The sequence below is a fragment of the Notolabrus celidotus genome, chromosome 14 (assembly GCF_009762535.1).
Source record: "Notolabrus celidotus isolate fNotCel1 chromosome 14, fNotCel1.pri, whole genome shotgun sequence".
Classification (NCBI taxonomy): Eukaryota; Metazoa; Chordata; class Actinopteri; order Labriformes; family Labridae; genus Notolabrus; species Notolabrus celidotus.
In genome coordinates this window covers 15,665,808-15,693,558 of record NC_048285.1, presented here as the reverse complement: position 1 = coordinate 15,693,558, position 27,751 = coordinate 15,665,808, and the positions used below count along the sequence as shown (strand labels likewise).

The following is a 27,751-nucleotide window of genomic DNA, read 5'->3' as shown; positions in this document are numbered from 1 at the left end:
AGGAAGAAGAATGCTGAGTTGCATCCCAAGAACATCATACCTACTGTGAAGCATGGGGGTGGAAACCTCATGCTTTGGGGCGTTTTTTCTGCAAAAGGGACAGGACGACTGATCCATGTTAAGGGAAGAATGAACGGGGCCATGTATCGAGAGATTTTAAGCCAAAACCTCCTTCCATCAGTGAGAGCATTGAAGATGGAACATGGCTGGGTCTTCCAGCATGACAATGATCCCAAACACACCGCTCGGGCAACGAAGGAGTGGCTCCGTAAAAAGCATTTCAAGGTCCTGGAGTGGCCTAGCCCATCTCCAGACCTCAACCCCATAGAAAATTTGTGGAGAGTTGAAAGTCTGTGTTGCCCAGCGACAGCCCCAAAACATCACTGCTCTAGAGGAGATCTGCATGGAGGAATGGGCCAAAATATCAGCTACAGTGTGTGCAAACCTGGTGAAGACTTACATGAAACGTTTGACCTCTGTCATTGCCAACAAAGGTTATGTTACAAAGTATTGAGTTTAACTTTTGTTATTGACCAAATACTTATTTTCCACCATCATTTACAAATAAATTCTTTAAAAATCCTACAATGTGATTTCCTTGATTTTTTTTCTCATTTTGTCTCTCATAGTTGAAGCGTACCTCTGATGAAAATTACAGACCTCTCTCATCTTTCTAAGCAGGAGAACTTGCAAAATCAGTGGCTGACTAAATACTTTTTTGCCCCACTGTATATTGGTAAGTGGCAGTTTTGACTTTGGACTTGATGTAACACAATGGACAAACACCTGCAGATGACATGGCAAAACCCCAAATCATCCCATACTGCAGAAACTTCAAATAGGACTTAAAACTTCTTTGATTCATTTCTTTCAAAATTAAATATTCCCCCTTTTTTGAGCAGTAGACAATAATTATTCAATTTAGATTAAAAACGCTTGAAACATTCAAGGTTACATGTCAAGTCCAGGGTCCAGAATTTATTAAATCTTCACTTTCTTAAATAACTGATGGAAACAATTGAACTTTTACATGATATTCTAATTTCTAAATTTGAATGTACCAGTATATGATGAATGTATGTATATGGATAACATTGTATTGGTACCAATTCCAAATACCAAATACTAATACCAATACCAAATCATCAAATGATATTCTAGTAAAAGTGACAGTCCTCCTGGTTCAGTTTAATAACTCTTAATAACTCTGAAGACTGTTATAAGGCAGAGGTGGTCTATCAAATAGCATGAGTGACCCATCCTCGGTTTGAGGGTGTGATGACACTCAAAATACATAATTCTTTCAAAAGATACCCTCATCAAAAAGTCAAAACTGTAAAATGCGGCATCTAAAATATTACATAAAGTAATAGTCTGCCAGTGCTGCCACTTGATGAAGACATGCATTACTCCAGCCAGCTTTGGCTTCCAGAGATAATCTGGATTAGACAATCCAATCAGTTCCTAAAAGAATAACTTTTACATTGCTTTACAACATAATAGCAGAATCAAATAATTTGTCTCTAAAAATAAATAAACAAGAAACAGACAGAAGCAGGAAAATAATGAATGACAGACTGAGTCTGATTGTGAGTCACAATTGAGCAACAATGCGGGAGTGAGAACAAATCAGGGCACATGGAGCCCAAGTTTTTCAGGATACCGCAACAAGAAATGAATCATCAACAATGTGTAAGCCTGTATCTATGTACAGTTGAATCATACCCCAGACAACTTCAAACTAAAGGGGATTTGTGGCAGGCTCCCCACACTGTTACAAACAGGCCAAACTTTAATGACTAAATGATTTCTATATGGTTCACTAAGCTGGTCTTACTGTGTTTTCAGTGACAAATTTGCAGCCAGGCAACAGGCTGATGTGGAACAACATGACCCCATGTTTGATCTGTCAGGACAAGAGGTGTATTCAATATAAAGATGAAGAAACAATGGCTCAGCTATGTAAGCTATGAGCAAGCTGTCCTGATTTAACCCCTTTTACCCCTTCAATATGACCCCCATCTTTCTGCACCTCAACCTCCCTCCCTCTGACTCTGTCTGTACATCATTGTTATAATTTGATCAAGATGCAAGAATGAAACAACACATGACTAGTGACTTCAGGCAAACAACAACGATAGAGCACTGTGTTGAATCTGCCAAATATGTCACTTTTTTTTTTCATATTCTGATTCAAAATGGTATTTTATTCAAATAAGAAAAGCTACAAATAACTGTGTGTCTGAGCCAAGCCAATAAAGTTACAGTTCACATCCATCAGTGTTCCTACCAGGATGTTAGTGTAACTGATGGCAATACATTCAATTGGGGACAGGCGATGTCAGATTTACATAAAAAATCTGATAAAGACTATTCTAAAAAAACACAAGCAGCATTAGAAGGCCTCAATTGACCAGGGAAGGTCCCACCAAAGACATTAACAGGACATGTCAGAGTAGGTTTCTCTTCCTCATCCTCTCTCTGGTTCTCTGCAAAGTATGTGGTTGTTTGTGGACACTTCTCCAGTAAAATTTAAAATGTACTATTCAGTCAGATGTAATAAAGCTTCCCTGAGGAGTTGTTGTGGTTTTGTATTTATAGAATGATGAAGAATTGGACAACTTGCTTGAGTTAGAGTGTAATTATGTGTCAAATCTGAATATACTCCCTACAGCTGTTCCCTGGATATAAAATAAAACTCACAATTTCAATATTTTTTACGATTAGTCATTCGGGCATTTGTAATTTAAGTGGCCTTTATATTTTTCAAGTTGTGGCCAAACCAAGTGGCAAACTATGGTGTTGAAAAATGAGACAAGTTAAGCCAATGAAAATCTGTAGCTCATTGGGTGTCCATTTGAGGCATGGCTACAAAAGCCAAGGAATCCCCATTCGGTCCCATGTTTTACAGGAAAATGAAATATGTTTACAACCTGCTTCAAAAACCAGTATATATATCTCTTATTTAATAGTACATATTGTTAGGGAGTTGAAGTTTTTGTATAACCAGTTTGTCTTGGTGTTATCAAGACTAAGAGTTCTACATACATTTGAACGGTTGAGTAGACTGATGGGTCAGGTGTGTTTTGGCTGTTTGCCAGGCTAGCTAAAATATTATGTTCACATGAATGGACTGACACAGCTGTATTTACATACAGAAACACAGACAACTTGACAAACAAACATAATGCCTTCTTCCTTTTAAAGATATTTAGAGAAAATGAAAAAAGTTGTATAAATGTGATTAAAAAAGGACAGTAAGAGACAAGAACAGAGAAAGTTTTTGGAGGCTTCCTGAATAGCCTAACAGGTGGAAGAGAGAGAGAGGACAGTGGGAGCTGGAGGCAGGAAGAGGAGAAGAGAGGGTAGTGTAAGACAGGTTAACAGGTGAGTGGATGAGAAGTGGGAGTGTTTGCAGGTTTACATCAAACAACATTTTAAACAGGCTTTTAGGGTACATCTATATCTCTCTCCCCCAATCCAGTCCAGTTTTTTGTCTGTTCCTTCATTATCTAATTTAAGTCACAACTTGAATTTATCTTTTGTTTTTTTAAAGGTAAACAGTAAAATAGCAGTTGTTAAGTATCTCTCCACTCAGGCTTTCATTTCTCCAGGTCTATCCATTTTTTCTCTTACCACATCCTTTGGTGAATTTTATGTAGATTCTTCACATTCGTCACTTTATGCATGTTTAAACCTACTAACCTTTTATTACTAACACTTTATCTCTCTTAACCTTTCACTGTTGATAATGCCACTTTAGTCCTTTTTCATCTTTCCTTCTGGCTTAGCTCAACGTTCTTACATCTCTCTATCCTTCCTTTATTCTCTCACACCAGCTTTTCATTATCTCTCAGCCATTAAACTACAAAACGGTGCCGTCAGAAGCCGAACATAAATCCATATTACAACTCTTAAGCCTCATAAAGGCCGGCAGCCTTCCTTTAAATTTCCCTGTCAGTACAGACATAATGCATAATATATAATGTCTCGTATCTGTCTAAACTTTCCCCCATTTGGCATCTTCTGTCTTCTTGCTCTCCACTACATATGTTTCTGATTGGCTGACAGGGACCAGAGTGAAGCTATAGGTCTAATCAGGAGGGAAAGAAAGCAAATAGGAAACGCAGAGCACATGGATGGATAGAAAGGTTGTGACCTTCTTCTTCTCTCTCCTGTTCAATTTAATCTTCTTTTAGTGCTCACCTCGCTACTGAGCTTTGGAGTTTGTTTTATCAAAGCCAAAGTATTTTCTTAACCTATGTCCACACTTTATGCTAAGTTAAAGAGCGAATATGTCAAATCCAACCTGGACTCTAGGCTGGACCATATGTTCGTGTGGGCAAACATGTATATGCTTTGCATGCATTATGCACTTTCATCAGGATAGAGGTCGACTATTTCAGCCATTTGTACACCTTTTCATACCAAGGATGCCATCAATGCTTCGGTCGGGGCAGTCTTGTTCTGCTCGAGGTTTCTGCCTGTGAAAAAGGACATTTTTCCTTGCACTGTAACTAGCTAAATAATGTGAGGTGCAATGCTCATGGTGGGTTAAGATGAGATAAGACTGAGTCCTGACTATAAGATGGGAATGGATCGTATCCTGTCTTGATGTTGGATCTTTGTTAATAATTTAACATAGAGTATGGTCTAGACCTGCTATGTTTGTAAAAGCGTCTTGACATAACATTTGTTGCGACTTGGCGCTATACAAATAGAGATTGATTGATCGATCGATTGATGGAATGCTAGGGGTTTGGATTATCAAATTCAAGGTGCTTATGAAAGAATTATGGCAAACAGGTAGTCCTCATGTATGGCATGATAGCCAACAGTAAAGCGTCGCTAACAGGGTCATAAAACAACCACAAGCATCAGAGCCTCTGTTGTAAATATCTACATAAGCACTGGATTTGATTCTAAAAAAGTAATAATCATTTTCATTAATTCATAATCTTAATATTTTGGTAGTAAATGTTCCGAAGTAGGGTATTTAGCTGTGTTATATCCAGTGGTGGACAGTAACAGAGTAAATTTACTTGAGTACAGTACTTCAGTACATTTTTTGAGTATCTGTACTTTACTTGAGTATTATTTTTGGGGAGAACTTATTACTTTTACTCAACTACATTTAGAAGACAATTATTGTACTTTTTACTCCACTACATTTCTATCAATGCTCTAGTTACTCACTACTTTTGCTTTGAAGTCAGCTCATGAATTTCCTTCTCTTTTCTGAAATCTGATCCCTAAGACAGTAAAATGTGTTTGTGTAGTTCTCTTTGTCTCAGTGGTTTAGCCGTACCTGTATATCGTGCGTCTCCACAGTTGAATGTGGAGCAAACACAGAGCAAATTTCACTCAGATCAGGCAGTTCATGTAGAAGTGGTAATGATTGCTATAATTCTCCACCTGAGCACCCATGGTCATATCTTCAGCCCGTGTTAGAGGTTTTTGAAATGAAGAATGATACGTATCGTTTGAAATGTTCTCTCTGTTTCCCACTCTGCCCAAACATACAAACATTCACTGTCCAACCTGAGAAAGCGTGTTGAGCTACGTTTCATTCCAGATGAACATTTCAAACTAAGTTGTCTGTGCTTTGAGTAACTTAGTTTCTGTTTTTATTCCATGGTATAGTTTTTAGAGCTTTCAAGTAATGTTTTCTAGATAAAGATCTTCAAAATACAATGTTTTGAGATATTTTAAAAAGTACTTTGAATACTTAAGTATTTTTAAAGCAAGTACTCCAGTACTTTAACTCAAGTATTAATTTGAAAGAGCAACTTTCACTTGTATTGGAGTAATATTTGACATGAAGGATCTATACTTTGACTTAAGTAATGAAGCTGTGTACTTTGTCCACCACTGGTTATATCGGTCACCAAACTTAAAACTGGGACAATCTCTGACCCAGAGCTAAGCTAAGAAGAATTTTAAATGTTAAACTATACCTTTAAGCAGTCAAGTTGAGAGCAGAAGGAAACTTTATTTTAGTTGCAACACAGCAGGTAAATCAAAGATTTTACTGGTAATGGTGATGCAGAGAAGACAGTAAAAGCTGAAGTTTAAGACCATTTTTGAGCAGCTTAGTCACACAACATGAGTACTTCTGCCCTGAGTACATTGTGTGTGTGTGTGTGTGTGTGTGTGTGTGTGTGTGTGTGTGTGTGTGTGTGTGTGTGTGTCCATGCTCCATATGGAAACCATAGACGGTCCATCTTTTTGCCACCATAACACATGTTTAAAGAAAGACAAATAACAGCTGTATTTTCTTTGTGGGTCTAATTGTTTCCTAGCGACCACTTAGCTTGTCACATTATGAAGAGGCTGCTTTAGGAACATCAACCACATCCACCCTGTAACAATAACACTGAAACAGTCACATATTTACATTATGGTTCACACAAACACACACATAAGCAGACACGATAAAGATGAGGAGTCAGGGTGAGCAGAGGGAATGTATACAGAAATTTCCATTTAAGTGCATTCCAAACTTAAACAAAGTGGATCTTGAACTCTGACCCTTTCCTTACTTTGAGGGGATTTTTTTCCACCACTGATGACATCATTCCCTCTGCTGGAGACAGATAACTTTCAGCAGGAAACACATACACATACACATACACACAAACACATTGTCGTCCAGTACCTTCCTGTGTGGGGTCGTTTGCTGAGTCATAGCCATGGGGAAGCTGTGAGCTCCTTTCAGCTGCGTCTTCTCCCAAAGAGAAACAAGTCTCTGGACACAATCGTCCCTGGAGCACAAGGGGGCACTGGATTTACTCTGGTCAAAGGAGAGAGAAAAAAACACAGTGTGAAAAAATAAAAATAGGGTTCAAACATACATCAGTAAAAAGAGAAACAGAGGGTTGGGAAACAGTTTATGTTTAAACTTTTATATTTGCATTCCATGATATACCTCAACGGCAAAGTTATTTGCAGATGATAAGAAGATATATGATAGTAATTAGCTTACTGTATTGGCTGCCTTTCCAAATTAAAAAGGCAAAGTTTTTGAAAAGGGCATGAGATTTCTTCCCACTGTGAGATTACTTTGTAAGCCATGCTAGGCTACTTTGGTGGTACCACGATACGATACGATACGATACGATACGATACGATACGATACGATACAGTGCGGTACAGTACGGTACAGTACAGTACAGTACGGTATGGTACAGTACAGTACAGTACGGTACGGTACGATACGATGTCCTTTATTGTCCCCGTAGGGCAATTTGTCTTTAACATCATACTGTTAAGTTAGCATGATAAAATGCCAAACCAAGATCCTGTCTGTGGTAAACAATATGTTTAACAGGAACACATTTTCAGTTTGTCAGTGAATGTTGGAAAAAGATATATCAAAAATACATGTGCTTAATAAATACATTCGCCAGCACTACTGCTATGAAAGTATGCTGGCTAATGTGTCTTATAAAGCACAGCTGTGATTAAGTGGACTCTTGCTACATGGCCATAAACTGCTGGCCTATATTGTTGCAGAATTCTAAAATTCACATGGATGTGTAACATCATGAAGCGTCACCTGTAAATGTAGCAGCATGATGTGTATCCACAGGTGAGGCTGTCGGCTCGCCATGTTGAAACAGGATTTGGTGTACAGACAGTAGTGGCCCTTGAGAGGACAGGAGAACGACAGCCTTGCCACACATCCCCGATTTGAATCTGTTTCACAAACATGGACACATAAACTTTAAAAAAAAAGGCAAAAAAACCCCAATAATATCTAGCAGATACTCAAAATTTGCAAGTAATTAAGTAAAATTCACAATACAAAACTGAGACACTCATTCTCTCTGCGTGTCTCTCTCTTTGTCTTTGCACGGATGGACTTGTGCAACCTTGGGAACATATTTAGAGAATGATTCACAGCACGCAAGGACACTGAAGCTCTGATCATAAGAACATGGCTTCTCCTCCCACCAACACCTCCCACTAACCACCCCCTGCTCGAGTCAATGAGAGGAAACTAGCAAATAGCCAGCAGCTTCTGTACTTCTCATTGAAGCCATCTGTGAGGTGTTAGTATGGTGATGGAAATGAAACAGAGTAAGAAATGGTTACTTTGAACATTGCTCTATTCAAGTGTTAAATTTTTTTAATCCATTTATTTTAGGCCTTACAGACAAAACTAAAGAATAATGCTCTAGTAACCTGGTGACTGCTTTCAGCCAAGAAAACATTTGGCACAAAATTCCCCTATTTAACATTACTGTTTATTTCATGACACTAGTTTTTGGACAGGTTCAAGAAACTTATTTAAAGGGGTTTTGACTGCCATTCAGCAACTTGATTCACTGTTGCCTATTGTTCCTTTTCTGTTTGGCAAGATAAGCTGAACTATGTACGCTGGACAGATATTAGGGTGGTTTATATAAAGAATAATGTGAAAAGGATTCAAACTATTCTCTTTAACTTGGAAGTTGTCTTCTACACCAAAATGTGTAAAAAAATCTGCACATTATAATGAATAACTATTAACAATTTTAATATCATGAAACTATCATTGCTTGATGTGACAGCAGTGTTCCAAAGTGATTTACAGCTAAATTTAACATTTACTTGTTCTCTACAAAAATGAAAAAGAGATGGCCTCTAGTTAGAAAACATTTGATTGATTTGTACATCTTTGATCTGTTTACTGTATAAATACATTAATGAGTTAGCATGTTTTAGAATATTCTTTGGATGGTGCTATCAGACTTTTGGAAAACAGATAATTTGGTGACTGAATTTCTCAATGTGTATGTTAAAATGCACTTCCGTCATAAAGTGCGTCCCACTCAAAGCACCTTTACACTACATGTCACACTCATCCATTCACACACACTCATTCACTGAAGGCCATGCCAGTGACTTGTCCAATGCTTCCACATGTAGACTGCAGAAGCCAGGGATCAAATCATTAGCTTGGTGAATAACCCACTCTTCCACTGAGCCACAGCCACACAACTGCATGTGCTCTGTACTGCGTAATCCTCATCATCCCCAGAGAGGGAGCGTCAGCAGCAGATCTGTGGGCCAGCCAAGGCATGATGACATCCTTCAGCTGAGACAACCTGTGACATCATATCCTAAGTGCTTCAGACTATGAGAGACAATGCAAAACACCAATTATAGAATGAGAAATGAATGCATGTTGAACACGTGTATATTTACATTATTTTTCAGATTCAATCAATTAACCAGAGGCCAAAGGAGGAGTTTTGTTTTTTTTTTGGGTGTGTGTGTTCAGTGTGTATTTACCCTATGACTCCTGGCTGGCTCTTAGTTAAAATGACATTAAAGCCAAAGGAGGAGCAATAACATCCTCCCCTGTCCATCAAAATATCATCACCTCTGGTATCATGTGTGAGTTTGGTGCTGAGCGTGTGTGTGTGTGTAGGTGTGGTGTGTAGTTTTCCTGTTCTTAATATGTTAAAATAATAAAGCTGCGTCCCCATGGTGTGCATTTCACTGCCACAGATGTCTCAAAAAAAGGAACACAGAAAGGACAATGCTATCGTACTGCATATTTATGTACATAGATATGTGTGTGTAAAGTGTGAAATCATGGGTTGAATTTGTGCACGTGAATGTCAATGCACAAAATTCTTGTTGCCAAAGTCAATGAATTTTTTTGTCTTCTCATCAAATATGTGGCTGTTTTTTCTTTACGTTGTTGTCGGCTCATTGGAAGCTCCTGAGAGGAACGTTCTGTTTGAGCTGATTTTGGCGTCCCTGTGGACAAAGTAATACCTTTTACATCTTTGCTGAGTCTGACAAAAATCTCATTGTGCTCTATTTTAACAGTTTCTTAAATAACTCACTGAGAATATTTGCTATATTTTCAAAATCTGTTTTCAGCATACTGTAAATTGGTTGTGTTTACTTGTTAAAGAAAAGGCGCTATCATTAATCACCCCCCCCCCCCCCCCCCCCCCCCCCCCCCCCCCCCCCCCCCCCACCCTCCCATCACTTACTCTTTAACTCTCCCTGTCCCATTGAAAGTTAATAACCATAGATCTTTCTGGAGTCCCTGAGCTCCATTGTCTCGTAGGTTCTTCTGAGATTCCGCCGTAGACGTCCTGCTGCTGTGGACGTTCCAGACTCAAGCTGCTACGGATGTGCTGTACTCCAGTGGCAAAAACATTTACAACTACTACTATCCATCTCAGCACTATCATTGCTCTCTCTCTTATTCTTCTCTATCCCTCTTTCCAAACCCAACTTGGTTGAGGCAGATGGCTGTCTAACGTGAGTCTGGTTCTGCTTGAGGTTTCTGCCTGTTTAAAGGACGTTTTTCCTTGCCACTGTAACTAGCTAAATACTGCGAGGTGCAATGCTTATGGTGGATTAAGATGAGATAAGACTGAGTCCTGTTAGTAAGAGGGGACTGGATCGTATCCTGTCTTGACGTTGGTCTTTGTCAAAAATGTAACATAGACTATGATTTAGACCTGCTGCGTTTGTAAAAGCGTCTTGAGATGTGTGTTGTGATTTGGCGCTATACAAATAATTATTGATTGATGGATGGATGGATGGATGGATGGATGGATGGATGGATGGATGGATGGATGGATGGATGGATGGATGGATGGATGGATGGATTGATTGATTGATTGATTGATTGATTGATTGATTGATTGATTGATTGATTGATTGACTAATTAACTAATTGATTTATTTCAGTGTTTCCTAACCAGCTAAAAACTCCCTACAGGGCCTCTGAGCTAAATTATTTATATAACAATAAAAATCTGCTTCATTGCAGAAAACGTGACCGCATCTGCTCAAACACGGCAAAGAAGTCTCGACTCAAGTGAAGCAAATCAAATTGATAAGTGGAAAATGAGAACAAATCAAAAGAGATGAATGGAAATAAAATATCAAATCCCTGAACATGAGTAAAACCTGAAATATAAAAAATGTTTACAAAGTTTCAGAAAACTTTAGATGAGTTTAGAGAAGTTTTTTTTACATGAACTACTTGACCCTCCGGTTTGTGATTCACACACACTGCTATAGAGCTCTGGTGTAAATGCATGTGTGTATACTCAAACAACTCCAAATTATTGTTGTAAGTGAACTATATTTACTTCATGCATACTATGTATGGGCGCATAACAATCATCTGGTTCTACTTAATCCTGACCATGCTGTTTGGATGTAATAGAATATAATGACCCTGCCCACCTCAAAACAATCGTCCACCATACCTTGATTAATTTTTACATGAAATCAAATTAGCTCTATGACATCGACCCCATAGAGTTTGGCTCAAACACATACTTTCCCTCTGGATTAGAGCATGCAGTGGAGTCAGAGGCTGTACAGAGAGATAGATCTGGTTATACTCAAAATCCCATTAAAGACCAAATCCAAAAATTGATCATGCTAAATGTTTGTCTTGTGTAGCCAAACCAGGGGATTTATGGAAAATATATAGAACATAATTCAATACTGGTTGGCAAATATTAGACAGAAGTGGACTCCAGCTGGCGGGAACATGTTGACAACAAGTACTCCATCTTGGAGCCTTTAAGATGACACAAGTTTCAATCAGTGTGCAAGCATCAGACATCAAGAAAAATGTATAAACGCACTGTGATAGTTGTTGGAACGTGGAGCTACACATAAGGAAAAGCAAAGAATGATATCAATCATTGATCGATGAAGACCCAAGCAGCAGAGATCAAACTCTCTTGTTTTTCAGCTCAGAAGGTTCCCCTGGTGGAGGAAGGATGAAATCACGCTTTCATGCCCTCTAGACGGGATTAAATTCTCTCATTACTGCTTTATATATTGAAATCAACTTTTCCTTCCAGAGTAATTTATCCCTGTCTGATCATGGCTACCGAGACACTAATCAACCTGCAGATAGTTGTGTAAAGTTGCATCTGTATGCGTGCGTGCGTGTGTGTGTGTGTGTGTGTGTGTGTGTGTAAGATTAAGTGTGAAAATGAAAGGAACGAGGGCAAGAGGACGTGCACTGATACCACATCATTAATCATCCTCAGCCACCACAGCAGACTGTTATCTCAATAAGGTTTTAAAACCTTCCTCCTGCCTCCATATATCTCACTTTCATCATGGTAAATCTCAAAGAAAACACGTACTGACAAAGCTGTTCATCATGTTTATATTACCTTCTATCACACAGTGCTCTGGTATGGGGATCTGCTGCACCATGTCTTTACAGAACTCCCTGATGGTCTCCAGATTGTCTCTTAAATGGATGAAGAGTCTGTCGGCTTCCCCCTGGTCCTCCTTCTCTCGGTCCTTGTCTTTGCTCTGACCTCTCTCAGTCTCTCTGACCCCTCCATCCAGGGCAGCAGTGAAAGACATGGAGCCATCACCTGCTGGTTTCCGCTCAGTGGGTGGAGCTTCCTGGTTCTCAGAGAGGCAATTTGGCACTGTGCTGGAGAAGATGCTGTCCGGGGTTTGATCAAAGTCTTCCCCATCATCCCCAGTGTCTGAGTTGTTGGAGCGGGAGCGGACAGCATGGAGGGCCAGGCTCTTTGACCTAAGAAAGATCAGGTGAAACAGAAATAGTGATGAAGAAAATGTAGACCTATATTCCAAAATCGAGGACTCTTCACCTTCTAATAACTAAAATGTTTTTTGTTACTTGAATGCTTCACATTGACCCACCTGTTGAATCTCATCTCCCGTCTCTCCTCCCTGACAGCTTGGCTGAGGCTGTAGCGTCGCTGGGGAGGCAGGATGTCTTCCTCCACCTCCTCCTCTCCTCCATTCTCCTCCCCAATCTTCTCATCCAAGGCCTGGATCTTCACCTGCAGACGCTGCTCTGACCTCCCCAATTCTCCTCCCCCTGGAAGAGATGCACAGGGCGACAGCGTACACACCTCGTCCACCCTGCGAAATACACACACACACACACACACAAACACACAGAGGGCAGTGAGAGGTTTGCACGTGGCATTTGAGTTACGCCACAATATAGACACATTAAAACATACTCAATTGGGCAGACAAATAAAGATGGAGGCCTTACTCTCCCTCCCCCCTCCCTCACTCTCTGGCTAGCTGTCCAGTCGTTCTCACTCTCTCACAATGACTTGCTCTTTCTCTGTTCCTCTCAGCCATGTGCCCTCTTCTAACCCTATTTTGTTTACCACATTTCACCTTTTCCCCTCTCTCTTGTGCTTTGTTTTGATGCCTGTCTCTTTTTTTTTTTTGATCGTCAACTAAAACCAATTATTCCCTCATGCACTCACCCTCCAAAGTCTATGTATTCTTTACAAGAAGTTTTTTTAACGACATAAAACAGTCCACATGTTTGTTGAAAATTGACTTTTGACTGGCCCATTGCAGTGTTTCTTCTATCCTCAGCTTCTTGCTCTTTGACCAATAAACCACCCTGCCTTTCGCAACAAATCTTACCCTCAATCTTTCCTCCAGAAGACCCCAAGCAAAGTGTTTGGAAGCCTCTGACGCTGCACACAATGTTCTCATTTAGGAGGGAGCAGCGTGTGTCATTCCCACACTGCAGCCAGATGTCAACTAATGCGCATTAAGTCAAAAATGCAAACCCACCATTCCCATACACAAGCAGTCACTTTTAATGACTTCCATTTAATATAAAATTAGTAAAGAAGTCATCAGAGGATCCTTGATGTCAAAAGATCACAAAGAAGAAACATTACTGTGGTCTATGATGTCGAATTATTCTGTTTTTTTGTACCCTAAATGAGATAAATGTGTGGGCACTAAGTCTTGGCTTCGTGCAAGAAACACAATAAGTTGACACACACAGAGATCGGCCAATCGTCAAGGCTGACAGCCAATGTTTGGAAATGTGTATTAAAACTGAAACTGATACTTCATTAGCACTTTAAAGTGCATAACATTTAGGAAATCACTTCATCACAGCTGTGTGTGGCTTAATCATATCTGATTGGAAGAGGCCGTACAGGATAAGATAATTACCGCACAGATATCAAAACGGTTAAGAACTAATATATCTGGAGTTCATGCAGGATAACGCAAGTCTTAGTGAAGAGTTAGTGAGGACAATAGCAAAGAAAGAAACACAAATATTTAAATAACTTTAATATAAGCTTTTCTTAAATAGCCTACCCATGACAAAGACATGTAATCGAACTATAACGCTGTATCTAACCTCTCCTTTATCTCAAAGATCCTCCAGAAAAAGTGGACTATCAGTTTTGTCGCCAAGTTTATTTTAGTATTTTCGGTCAGGAGTCCATCACAGCACTGCAACAGGTGGAAGTTGCAAGTGGTCTTCTACTTGCTTTAGACAGAAGACTTCTCTTTGTTCTTGTCTTGTTAGTTTTAAATGAACTTTTTGACTCAACTGAACATCACATCCTGTTACAGGGATGACATAAACTGCTAAACAAGTGTGAATAAATTTACAATGAGATGTTTAAATGGAAACACGAGATAGTTTTCATTTTTATGGAGATAACAATGTTACTGATACATGTTGTCAGATGACTACAATCAGTTAACCAAACTCAATCATTGCCTTCAGGACATCAAGAAGTGGTTGATCAGCAGTTTTCAGATAAGCCAAGGTTACTGTACTTGATCCAAATCACCACAGAGACACGCACATACTATTTCAAAACTAAGCAGAAAAAATGTGTCCATGCAGGACATGTACTGACAAGAACTAGGAACTAGATGGAAAAACTCCTGTATCAGCTCCTCTGAACTGGCACCCTGACTCTCTAGAACCAGAAGCTGTTAGTGGTCAGACAGCATCATATTTTAAAAAGCTATGTTGCACTCACGGAACTCAGTTTTGCCTAACACTTCAAAAGTGGTATGGGAGGTAGAGCCTTTAACTTCAGGCCTTTTCTGTGGAATCATCCGCTTTGTTTGAGTTCCTCTCAACTTTTAAGAGTAGGCCTAACACTGTCTTTTCAAATACAGATGGTTGTTTGGGATGGTCTAAGCTTCTTAGTTATACTGCTTTGTGACTAGGTACACCAAGCTGCTGCTTCCTTTCTCTTTACCTGTATGCATTTTTGCATTTTTACGCAGCACACTAGTCTTGCAGGTTCCTGTGGAATGGTTGTTGCGGACCAGCTGTTAACGTGGACTGCTACTAATATTATCAACCATACATAAATAACCTTTAACATGGTTGATTTTGCTAATATAAGTCTTATTTTCTACATATTTTGTTGACATTGCTTTTTAAAGTTTTTATCATCTGTTGTTTTTGTTGCTGTTTGTCTCCATATCTATCTTCCTCTCTGTCTGTCTTCCTCTCTGTCTGTCTGTCTGTCTGTCTGCCTGCCTGCCACCTGTCTGTCTGTCTGTCTGTCTGCCTGCCTGCCACCTGTCTGTCTGTCTGTCTGCCTGCCTGCCTGCCTGCCTGCCTGCCTGCCTGCCTGCCTGCCTGCCTGCCTGTAAGTTTGTTTATCTGAATCCATACCTCTCTTTCTGTCTATTCCTCTGTCCCATAGTGTCTTGGCCCCCTGGTTGAGGAGGATGACTGTTAACTAATGAACCTTGTTTTGCTCGAGGTCTGTTAAATTGAAGTTTTTCCTTGCCACAAATGCCAAGTGTACCAGTAAACAATATAATTCAGAGTCAATTTTAGATCTGCTATGTGAAGATAACTTTTGTTGTGATTTGAACCTAATTAATGTTAAACCTAATGACTAATTAACTGATTATTTCACTGAATGATTGAATGATTGAATGATTGATAGCTTGATTGATTGATTGATTGATTGATTGACTGATTGATTGACTGAACCTAATTAATGTTAAACCTAATGACTAATTAACTGATTATTTCACTGAATGATTGAATGATTGAATGATTGATAGCTTGATTGATTGATTGATTGATTGATTGATTGATTGATTGACTGATTGATTGATTGATTGATTGATTGATTGATTGATTGATTGATTGATTGATTGATTGATTGATTGATTAAAAATGGTGCCTTTGCAGGAATGACAATGGAAGGAATGACAAACAGTATTATGCAGATGATGAATTTGTATTGGCTCTTGGTTTCGTCCATTAAAGTTTGACAAACATGCTAAATACCCCTTCTTGACAAGAGCAGGAAAGCAGATTTATAACCATGTCTATGTAAAATATTTATCACTGTAAATGCATCTCCTCAAACCTGCAGTGTGAGTCTGTGCTCTCCTCCAGTCTCCTCCCCAGCAGTCTGGCTATAGCAGTGAACGAGTTGCTCATCCTGTAGAGGTCTTTGCTGCAGCCTCCCAGTACAGTTGGGTAACGGTCGGTGAGTGCTCGGATTTCCAGCAGCAGAGTGTGGTGAAAGCTGTGCTCCATGCTGCCCAAGAGGGACACCAGGTAGACCAATACGCTGTGAGCATGAGCCTTGACACAAGAGACCACAGAAAGAGAGGTAAAATAATAAAACCTGTTTATGTGGTCTATGCTGGCATCATCATAAAATTAAATAAGGGAAATAAGAATCCAGAGAACGGACAAGATTCTTGCATAAGAACAAAGTGGAACCTACATGCAGAAAGCCACATCTAAAACATTTACCTACAACAGCCAAAACAATGTTTTGTGATTATGTAATACTAAGAACTTCTCTCAGGTGTCTCTTTCAAACACAGCTGAATTTGAATGATGAGTGCTTCCTTATAAATCCAAAAATATGCACAGTTGCCTAAAAACAGTGTAAATTTTTAGTGCATGTGCAGTCAATAGCTTTGATAGTAAGCTACTTTTTGGGATAGCGTGTGAGCTATAGATAAATTGAATGAGTGACTACTGGCTTGGCTAAAATTAGCTAATTTTAGTGGTAGATTCTCAAATGCTGCTTTTGAGGCCATGAAAAGATTAAATATGTAAGCTCTTACCCTTCAACATTTTGGATATTAGATATTATTCAACAAAATAGAGACATTGATGTGTTGGTAACCATTAAACACTGGAATCATTGTGACCTCAGATGAAAGAAGATAGCATGAGTTAGTACAGCTCTCAGCTATGTTTAAAGGCAGAACCAAAGCCAACAAAACCCCCATCTGAGAACAGAAATAAAAACAGAACTTTAAGAAAACTCTATGCTTGTAAAACCTTACACTGCCTGGACTGAAAGAAGAATAAAAGACCTCCTCTGACTCAGAAAGAATGTGGCTGATTGATGGGAGGACAGAAAAGACAGATAGAGCCAGCCTGTGCTTCCAAAGCTCAAGCACACCTTGTAACGAGTACAAAAGAATGCAGTTGCTGCACAGTTTAGACACGTTTCAAGGGTTAACTTGCTTGTGAATTTGCTAAATTATATGTGGTTGCTAAAAATACCAAAACGGCAGGACTTGACTTTGCAATGTAAGACATGTCAGGTAGGTACTCAGGAGTTTGCCAGGTCCAACTAAGAAGTTAAAGTCAAGTTAACCTGGGGTGCAGACAGGCACAAAAACCTCATTAGGATGTGTACTAGGGGTTGACAAATATTGTATTTTCAAAGCCTAAACCAATACCTGATATTAGCAGTTCATGGAACTGATAACGAATATTTGGAACCAATATAGTCCAAGCATGCAGGCATGCTTGTCATACCTAAAGTCTCTAAAAGTAGTATGGAAGGCAGAGCCTTCAGTTATCAGGCACCTCTCCTTCGGAATCATCTACCAGTCAAGGTCTGGGAGGCAGACACCCTCTCTACTTTTAAGATTAGGCTTAAAACTTTCCTTTATGATAAAGCTTATAGTTAGAGCTGGCTCAGGCTTGGACCAGCTCTTAGTTATGCTGCTATAGGCTTAGACTGTCGGGGGAACTGGCACACTGACACACTGGGATCCTATCTCAACAAATGTTTAACCAAAACTGAATCTTTCAACATCATACACAGGAACTAACAGGTAACCATTTACACTTGCATTACGGTTAGGTCACATAGTCATCTAGCCAATTTGATAATGTTGTGGGCGGGACTTTAGGTGACATATAGCGGTGAGTAAAAACAGACAGAGAGGGTATGACACTGGCAGTGGAGCCAAAGTAGCACAAGTTTTAATCAATTCATTTTATCTACCATCTATGAAATAAAGTCTGATACAGATAATAAGCCTAATGCCAAGTATTGGCCTCAATAATCAGCCTAGGATGATAATCGGTCTATCATTAATGTGCAGTTCTTCTGTTCTAGAGCTGGTACTTTCATCTTTGTGACAAAAGACTCAGCAATACTTTCAAACAGTACAGCATGTTCAGATCCAATAACATGTACAGTTTGTAAGTGAGAAATGTAACAGTTTCTTCTTTCTTTAGTTAAAACCTACCAAGTCATATGGAGCCAAGTTTGTGTTTAATTGTGCAGAGAATGAGAAACATTTGGCTTTGAAATGGGGCCCTGAACACATCACTGGTTTACTTAGGGTTAAAATCTTATGCAAAAGCTCTAAAAACTAGGACAAGAACAAGAAGCTTTGAAAAAAAACTTGATGAAGAAGTAGGTTTTAATTATATGTTATCATGATCTCCAAAAATGATAGCAGGGTAACAGATAAAGCTCCCAAGTGCAGATTCGACAGGCTAGATTCAGAGAAAACGATCCATTATTCCTGCCTCATGTCAATACACAAACATAGGAAAACACAACTTGGCACATGCATTTCCATCACTCGTCTTAATAAAAAGAACTTGAGGAGCCAGTCTCCTCTGGCAGTAGCACATGTGTTCATGTACAAGTGATATCTGTTGAAAAACATTAATGTAATGTTGAATGACTCACTTACAAGTAACAGAACGAAAAAAAGGAAACACTTCATCGCTCCAGTAACACGCCAGTTCTTTTTTCTGCTCGGTAACCTGTTTTTTTTAAGCTCTTTCCATGTTTGCATGGTCGCTTAGTTTCCCCTGATTGCAGATCAGATCTCTGATCTTGCTGCTTCCTTTGGAGCTGTAATCTGGCACACAGCTCCCTCCCTAACAAGATTCATAGAGAAAGCGCCATGTGCATTAATGTGCGAGTGATCTTGGATGCATCAACTATTAACAAGTATATACATACAGCGGGGGAGAGATTTCAACTTTGAAATCTAAACACAGTATCTCAGAGACAGTTGAGCGAAGTAATTCATGCGCCACATAACATCCCTGAGTGCCTCCATCTCTCTTATCAAAACTTGATGTTAATAGTTAAATGACTGGTTTGTTCTTCTGTGTTAAAAATGAAAGGAAGAGCAGTATGCCTACCAATTAAAACATTTGTCTAACTGCATGTTTTATATCCTTTAATCCAGCTGTTGTAAAACTCATGTCTCCACTTTACCAAGAAGAACCAAAGTTTTGAAGTCACATTTGTACTCCACCTTGGTGTTGAAAATATAACATTTCTGGAGTAAGCGTTACATAAGGCATTTGTTTATTTTAAGATATCATGTTCTTCCTCTCTGCCAGCTGTTCCCAACCTAGTTACGCTTTATGACAAAGCAAAGTTAACTTTGGAGCCCTCTTCTAAGTTTCAATAGTTTTATGAGCTTTGAGTTATTCTCAAGTTGTTATTTTGAAGTTTTTATGGACCTCATGGAGGCAAAAACGATCCAATATTTTGTGAAATAATAATAATCTAGACCTTTCTTGTAACCCTTTGAGGAGGCAGTTTTAAAACAGTGCAATTTCAAATGCTTCAATTTGCTAATTACAGCATTGTAATAATAAGGTATGAGCAGCATAAACAGCTGAGGTTTGTTTTCTGGATTTTTGGGATGTATGCTTAATGGTTAGGGATGCACTGATCCGATCCTGGGATCGGATATCGGCTAGATCGGGCTAAAAAAAGCTAGATCGGATAGCGGAGACAAGGGGGCCGATATATAGTGCCAATCCATATGGAAGATCTATTCATCTCAGTTCTATGCTTTTCTGTGTTTACAACAGCCACGTGCATCTCCTGTGCATTTTTGCCCGGTGGAGCATGATGGAGGATAACTACAGAGGCTCTGAAGTTTAGGTGCATGTCACGCTTCTTTTGCTAACAACTCTGCCGAAAACTTGCAACATGTGCAGCGCTAATGTTTCAATGGATGGCAGTTGCGCTGAAAAATATAATGGGAGCCCAAAGGAAGAAGTTTATGTCAGCTGTAGCCTACTGCAAAGAAGCAAGAAACCTTCTATTAATGGATTCAAAGTGTGAAAAAGCGGACAGGTTATTGGATTAATTGTTCTGGATCCTTGAAATTTCCAGCCTCTGGTTCAGCACTTGGAACCGAGGTACAGTTCACCATCAAGTCAGAAAAGCCTGAAGTTGCCAAAACATGATTCTATCCTCACATTAAGGAATGGAGATTGTTAAATCAATACCAGGATCAGATCGGCTAGTGTCGGTATCGGCAGATACCAAAGCCTAGGTTATCGATATCGGTATTGGGACCCAAAAAGTAGGATCGATGCATCCCTATTAATGGTCACAACTTTTTGGGACTTTATGATTCTAAAAACATTTTCTGAAGTGTTATTTTTCCCACATAATCAACAGAGAGAGAGAAAATGATAAAAGCTGACAAACATAGAGAAGAACAAGACAACCACAAAATTTCAAGCTCCATCAACACATTTCTATAACAGCAGTAACACCAAATAAAACATGTCCTTGCTCAAAACTTGAATTTATTACAGGACTGGTGGATTAGACTGCATTACAGCACACTGCGCTGGGGTTTGTTTCATGTGATGTAATTTGATGGATACTGTGATATAAATTGATCTATCAGGCAATGAGTCCAAAAGCACAGTATAGAATGATTTCCATCAGGAGGTAAAGGAGCCAGGGGGAGAGTTTTGCAATCCTGCTACAATCAAGTGCAAATGCACCCAAGTGTAAAAGTGTGTGTGTGTGTGTGTGTGTGTGTGTGTGTGTGTGTGTGTGTGTGTGTGTGTGTGTGTGCGTGCATGTGTTTGTGTTTGTGCGTAGGGCACAAAATGAAACCCACAGGAGGTACTCTCCACTGCCATCACCAGGAGGCCTCAGTGGAGGCCTTTCCCAGAAAAACATCATGGGTTATTTTCCAAATGGTTCCAATGTGAAGAAAGACAGGACACTGAGGTCTGAACAGCTCTATGTGTGTGTGTGTGTGTGTGTGTGTGTGTGTGTGTGTGTGTGTGTGTGTGTGTGTGTGTGTGTGTGTGTGTGTCTTCTCTGAAGCTGGGTTGGCAGGTTCTTCAACAAAAAGATCGAGGCTTTTGGAGGAAAGGTTGCCCCACAGCAGTTTCGAAAGCTTTATTGTTGTTTCCAGAACCATCATCTGGGTATGTGTGTGTATGTGTGTTTGGTGGAATTTGGCCGTTAATCTCTGTATGTGTGTGTAGTAAAGGGGCATGGTTTATTTAAAGACAGTCATGTAATGTTTCCCCCTTTACCTAATTCCCTCAATTTGTGGTTAAACTGCCTTAAATGGACCCGGGGGAAAAGAGAGGGAGCTCACGCTGTCATGCTGTCCCACTGACACCTTCATCACTCTGCACACACACATGACGGACTGTATGTGTGACTTCATCATGACACAGTTTTGTGTGGGCGATCACATGTTACTAATTATGTCAGCACAGAATAAGTTGATATATTATCTCATGCCATACACTCATAAGTCTGGCTAGCTCAACATGTGACCTCGGCACTAACGCTTTGTGCTGAGGGTAAAATCAGGTACTCCACAGCACGGACTATAGCTTATGTTGGCATGTAAAAGAGTAAGATAATCACTCAATGGGAAAACCCTTCTTAATTCTAACCAATATGTTTCTTTGCATTTGTAAACCATGCCCATGTGTGGCCTGATGTATTCGTGATGTAAAGAGACATATTAAGTGACGTAATGACGTGGCTCTCTTTTGGCCAAGTTGAACCAATTCTGAACTAGCTCTAGCACCATCCCAGAACTAGCACCAGGGCCACAAAAGGGGTAAAGGAGACTTGCGGGAAAATGTAGCCTTATCTGAAAAAATCATTGAAAGTTCTCCACAAACTCATAAAGAAAGTTGTCTTAGAGATAAGAACTGCTCCTTGAAATGGATGCAAAGAGTCTTGCAAAAATCCAGGCACGAAGTTCTTTCACAAAAGTAAAGATCACATGAACATTTTCTCTTCTGAATTCAGTGAGATGTGTAAAAATGACCCTCCTCTTAAGTTAATGTTCCCTTAAATTGTATTTTGCTTGCATTATTAGGTTGAAACAAACAACACTGCCTGTTAACCTGTTCCTCATATAAGATTTTACTCAACCTAACAGGACAGCAGTTTGTGTTGGCTCTTTTTTTGTGGAAAAACAAAACTCCCTGACAAGTGTTTGTTTAGGACAGACGCTCTGATTGGACACCAGTGTAAGTGTGTGACAGCAGTGAGAAGCCTCGATCTGCCCATCCTGTCCAGTGTTTAAGTGTGTATTTTAAACTTGGCAGGAAAACAGAGAACAAGTCATGTGGCAGTAAAGCAGATTCCTTCCCTCATTAAAATAATCACTCCTTCCTGTTTCAGTGTGTGACTTTTGTAAAGCCATGAGAGAAAACACTTACTACCAAGGAGGCTCCACGTGCAATAGTAGTTTTATTTTCATGCCATTATTTATTTAATGGCAGATATTAGTGTCTATATTTTAGTAGCAGTCGTTGGGAGCTAATGACACACCAAGAAAATGCAGTTTTTACATCCTGATTTTGTATTGTTTATATAAGAAAAAGCATTATGAGACTAAAAAGCAGGCAGTTTACTGGTGGAAACCCAGGTTTGTTTGAATTTGCGTCCATCTTTGCCATGGCACTACCTTAAACACTTGCTTGCCCTTCATTATAAACACCTTAAGTGATTATGAAACATATGCTTCCACTTTCTGCATCAACTCCAAATTACTGCTGCACAATGATGTGCCCCTTTTTTAAATATGTATGTGTGTGTTTGTATTTGTATGTGCCTTTGTACCTCACTTATGATACCCACGGCACCATGGATTTTGGCCACGTGACCCAGGAGAGCAGGGCATTGCTGTCCGACAATCCTCAGTGTTGGCAAAAAGCTGACTAATGATGAGGGGCTGGCCTGTGACACATCCACGAGTGCGCCCAGCAGGGCCTCAGTCAGGGATTGGTCTCCTAGGTGGCTGACTAATGCAGGCACTTGAGGGCTCAACATCTGTAGGAGTAGGAAGAAACAAAGATAGAGAGCATTGTTCATTATTTTGGATTAAAGCAGAAACCCTGTCAGCACTCAGCAATAATCACCAGCAGAGAGAAGCTTGATGTGTCTGTAATGAAGGTTGGAGGTGAGAGGAGTGACCTTGGACCGGGATGAAGGGACTAGTGACTAATAGTACACAAAAGCTTAACAGTAGGACTGTGTGGACAAACTGAGTGAATGAACAGTTCTTCCTCATTATCCGGACTGCACGAGACTGGATGTGACTAACAATGCCAAACATTCCCCTCCCTCCTGCTGGCACTTAATGAGTCTGAATAATTACAAACAATTAAAGTTATGTAATTCCAAAGTGTCATATTTTTGTAATTTCTGATCTTTTTTTTAATTCTTAGTCACTTCCAGTATGAAGATTTGTGATGAAGGATCTTTGGTAACTATTATGAGTGCACACAATCACAATAGAAATATTTCATGCATCTGCGCAGGGGGTGGAGATTAGAATAACTCCAGATGGCTGGTTTAGTCTCCCTAGTGCTTCACATGTGAGCGAGTCTGTCCATGTTTAGCACCATGTGCTCTGTTTGCTGGTATGTGGTACTTTCCCCTCATGTTAAACATCAGGAGCTGGGTTCCAGATATGAAGGATTAAGGGAATTCCTACTGAGAAATGTTTACTCCACATTCACTGCTCCATTTCTTCACTTCTGACTACGTTCCTTTGGCTTTTTTACATCTCCAAAAGAACTCTTAACAGGATATGGCCCAGTTAGATGGTAAAATGTCTAATTAAACTTGACTCATGGGAAGAAATGTTAGAAAACAACCAAACACATGCTTCATTTCAAAGCAAAGCCAAGTTAAATAGAAACCTATGTCATCCACAAAGAGGCTGAGTTTGGGTGTTGTTGGATTGTGCTTTATTTTCATGACACCTCACAATATGATGTATTAAAACGATATACAGTATCTCACAAAAGTGAGTACACCCCTCGCATCTCTGCACATATTTAATTATATTTTTTCATGGAACAACACTGAAGAAATGACACTTTGATACAATGTAAAGTGGTCAGTGTACAGCCATTAATGTCTAAACCACTGACAACAAAAGTGAGTACACCCAGTGAAAATGTCCATATTGGGCCCAAAGTGTCAGTATTTTGTGTGACCACCATTATTTTTCAGCACTGCCGCAACCCTCTTGAGCATGGAGTTCACCAGAGCTTCACAGGTTGCCACTGGAATCCTCTTCCACTCCTCCATGACGACATCATGGAGCTGGTGGATGTTAGAGACCTTGCGCTCCTCCACCTTCCGTCTGAGGATGCCCCACAGATGCTCAATAGGGTTTAGGTCTGGAGACATGCTTGGCCACTCCATCACCTTTACCCTCAGCTCCTTTGGCTATGCAGGGGCCATCTTGGAGGTGTGTTTGGGGTCATTATCATGTTGGAATTCTGCCCTGCTGCCCAGTTTCTGAAGGGAGGGGATCATGCTCTGCTTCAGTATGTCACAGTACATGTTGGCATTCATGGTTCCCTCAATGAACTGTAGCTCCCCAATGCCGACAGCACTCATGCAGACCCAGACCATGACACTCCCACCACCATGCTTGACTGTAGGCAAGACACACTTGTCTTTGTACTCCTCACCTGGGCGCCGCCACACATGCTTGACATCATCTGAACTAAGTAAGTTTATCTTGGTCTCATCAGACCACAAGACATGGTTCCAGTAATCCATGTCCTTAGTCTGCTGTCTTTAGCAAATTGTTTGCGGACTTTCTTTTGCATCAACTTTAGAAGAAATGTGAGGGGTGTACTCACTTTTGTGAGATACTGTAACTATATAATACAGCTGAAATGTATTCCATTCCTGACAATACAAATGCTAACAAAATGCTTTTAAATATCAACATAATTTAAAACACTCACGAGTGGATGCTGCTCTGCAACCACCTGAATGAGTCTAATCAGGTGTTGTTGCTCCGGGGACTCCAGCTGTGATATCATCCCGGTGAGGTTGCCCAGGTGACTGTGGATGGTGTCTGGCTGTCTGGGGTAGACTGAGGGCAACACTCGTAACAGCATGTGGTTACCTGCCAGAGAGAGACGCAGAGGATTTTGGTATGCAATGTACCCAAACTCAACACTGTGCAAAGACAAGTTTCATATAGACACAACAATGGGGTTAGATTTTGGAGTACAAAAAGGTTGTTAGACAGGGTAGAAAGGTTCTGAGTCCAGAGATAACAGAAGGAGCAATTAAAACCAATCTAATATGATATGCCTGAAATTTGAGAGTAGAGAGATTATGTTTTGTTTTGTTTAAATCCCAAAGACTTTCGGTCTTACCTACCTATTCAAAAAAGGGATAATCATATTCTGCTATCTGATCAAGAGGAAAAACTATTAGTACAAAAAGATAAGACATAAGTTTAGAATGGCAGTGCCAGGGGTGTGAATCTTTCAATATCTCACAATTTGATTTGATTCTTAAAGCAAAGTATCAATTCAAAATCGATCCTTGATTCAAACTCTCTCCCTGTTAAATAGGGTTAGAGTTACCTTGGATAATCATGTGATATGAAAGGAAAATGTGTTTAGGTTTAAACAGCTTCCATATTTGAAAATGTTTTTCACATGAATGCAATAAAGTGAAAAAAAAACAGAGGCAAAGCTAAGACAAAAGGTAATGTTTGTTTTATGCTAAACTTAAAGAAATAAAGTGTTTTTAGAACCTCTCAATTTTCAGTGACTTAAGTTGTAAAATGGTTAGAACAAAAAGTTCAGGTAATACAAAATCAAAGATATCCTTAAACATATAATGGAAGGCTTAACATAACATCGAATTGTTGTTAGGGATTACTATCAGTAGCAGTTGGTAGATTATTTTGCTGAAAAGGAAGTTGGTCTATGCTCTGTAGTCAGATTGCTGCACTGAGATGTCACAGTATCACTCGCATTGGAGAACGCTTTCTCATTTATTGACGAGTAGAGGAGCAGCTCCATCAAAATGAAGAAGACTATGAATCTTGAAATTCTTTTTGCCTGTCCAGAATCGTCTGGGAGTTTGGTAAAGTGGTGCGGTGCGAGTTGGTCATATGTTTTTGGCAGCTTCTTCAAACTCCAGGTGCTGGTATATGATGTGAGCTCACACATTTGAAGTGTTCCCTAACTTTGCACACTTATATGGAATACATCATGTAAAGCTCCTTTATATCTGGGAGATTTTAGTTCCACAGAGCAACTAAACGCTGTCCATCCATGAATACGGGACTAAAGGAATTTCTTGCTGCTCTATACACATAAATGAGCAATTCTGATGTAGATTCTAATGTAGCAGCACAAGCGTGACTGGCTAGCCAGGGTTGACTGACCACTTGCTGCAGCTGTGTGCTAGGAAGCCGGGGACGACAAACAATGTCAGGAGCGTGTTTGACGTACGTAAACAGGCTACTCAACTCAACTCAACACAACTTTATTTATAAAGCACTTTAAAACGACCATAGCCGGAACAAAGTGCTGTACATAAATAGACAAACAACGCAGGCATAAAAACAATTAAAACACAGGATAATAAAACACTAAAAACAATAAAACAATAAATAAAAACAAGCCATAAAACACTAAAACAGGAGCTGAGTCTCATGCAGGGTTGAAAGCCAAGGAGTAAAAATGGGTTTTAAGATGAGTTTTAAAAATGGACAGTGAGGAGGCTTGTCTAATGTGGAGGGGAAGCTCATTCCATAATTTTGGAGCAGCAACAGAGAAAGCTCTATCCCCTCTCAACTTCCGTTTTGCCCTCGGTACCTCCAGGAGCAGCAGATCAGCTGACCTGAGGCACCGAGCAGGAGCATAGGGGTGAAGGAGCTCAGAGAGGTAAGGCGGGGCCAGACCGTTTAAAGATTTAAATACAAATAACAGAATCTTAAAATGGACTCTGAAGTGCACAGGTAGCCAGTGGAGGGAGGCCAGGATTGGAGTAATGTGCTCTGGTGAAAGTTGAAGAAAAAAAGATGTAAAAAATCTTTTTTTTTTAGGATTTTTCAATTAATTAAGTAACCACAGCACAAACTAATACAGTTAAATATAACAGTCATAAAATATTCCTGTGGCTATAAGTGTCATAATGTTCAGTTTTTATAGAAATGTTTCAGATAATTGTCAGGTAAACTGGATGAGGATTCTGAAGTCTGCATTTAGTGATGCTGTTGAATCATATCCCCCTTTACTGACATGCATTTCTATCATGTTGTCCATCTCATATTGTTTAAATCATGAGTGTAGGCTTCAAGGACCATATCTCCTCTCTGTATAATGCTATACAGACCAGAACAGCATAACACGTTTCAGCCAACAGAAACCAGGACATGTTCCTGAACTGTATAGACTACTGGAATGGTTATTTGATTGGCTGAGGAAGACGTGTATTTCGACACACATACACACAGTCAGACCACATTGTTGAGCTAATGTGGTTTTCTCGTTACTTGAGCGCCAGTTAAATCACAGTCTGACAAATACTGGACATCTATTTCTTGCAGATAAATGTGAAAACCACAAAGACTCAAATGTGTGACTTTAAGAGGGAAAAACCAG

At 39.7% G+C, this 27,751-nt stretch overlaps 1 protein-coding gene across 1 annotated transcript in view; it reads right to left on the bottom strand.

Annotated features, from left to right (window-relative positions):
* veph1 (ventricular zone expressed PH domain-containing 1) overlaps window positions 1–27,751 on the bottom strand; it is an 87,821-nt gene that overhangs the window by 19,461 nt on the left and 40,609 nt on the right. The window contains exons 5-11 of the mRNA XM_034701686.1: window positions 25,085–25,248; window positions 22,935–23,144; window positions 16,158–16,378; window positions 12,667–12,891; window positions 12,162–12,538; window positions 7,559–7,698; window positions 6,659–6,793 (exon numbers count right to left, since the gene is read on the bottom strand). Coding sequence (XP_034557577.1) covers window positions 6,659–6,793; window positions 7,559–7,698; window positions 12,162–12,538; window positions 12,667–12,891; window positions 16,158–16,378; window positions 22,935–23,144; window positions 25,085–25,248 — 1,472 coding nt within the window. The remainder of the gene's footprint in view (window positions 1–6,658; window positions 6,794–7,558; window positions 7,699–12,161; window positions 12,539–12,666; window positions 12,892–16,157; window positions 16,379–22,934; window positions 23,145–25,084; window positions 25,249–27,751) is intronic.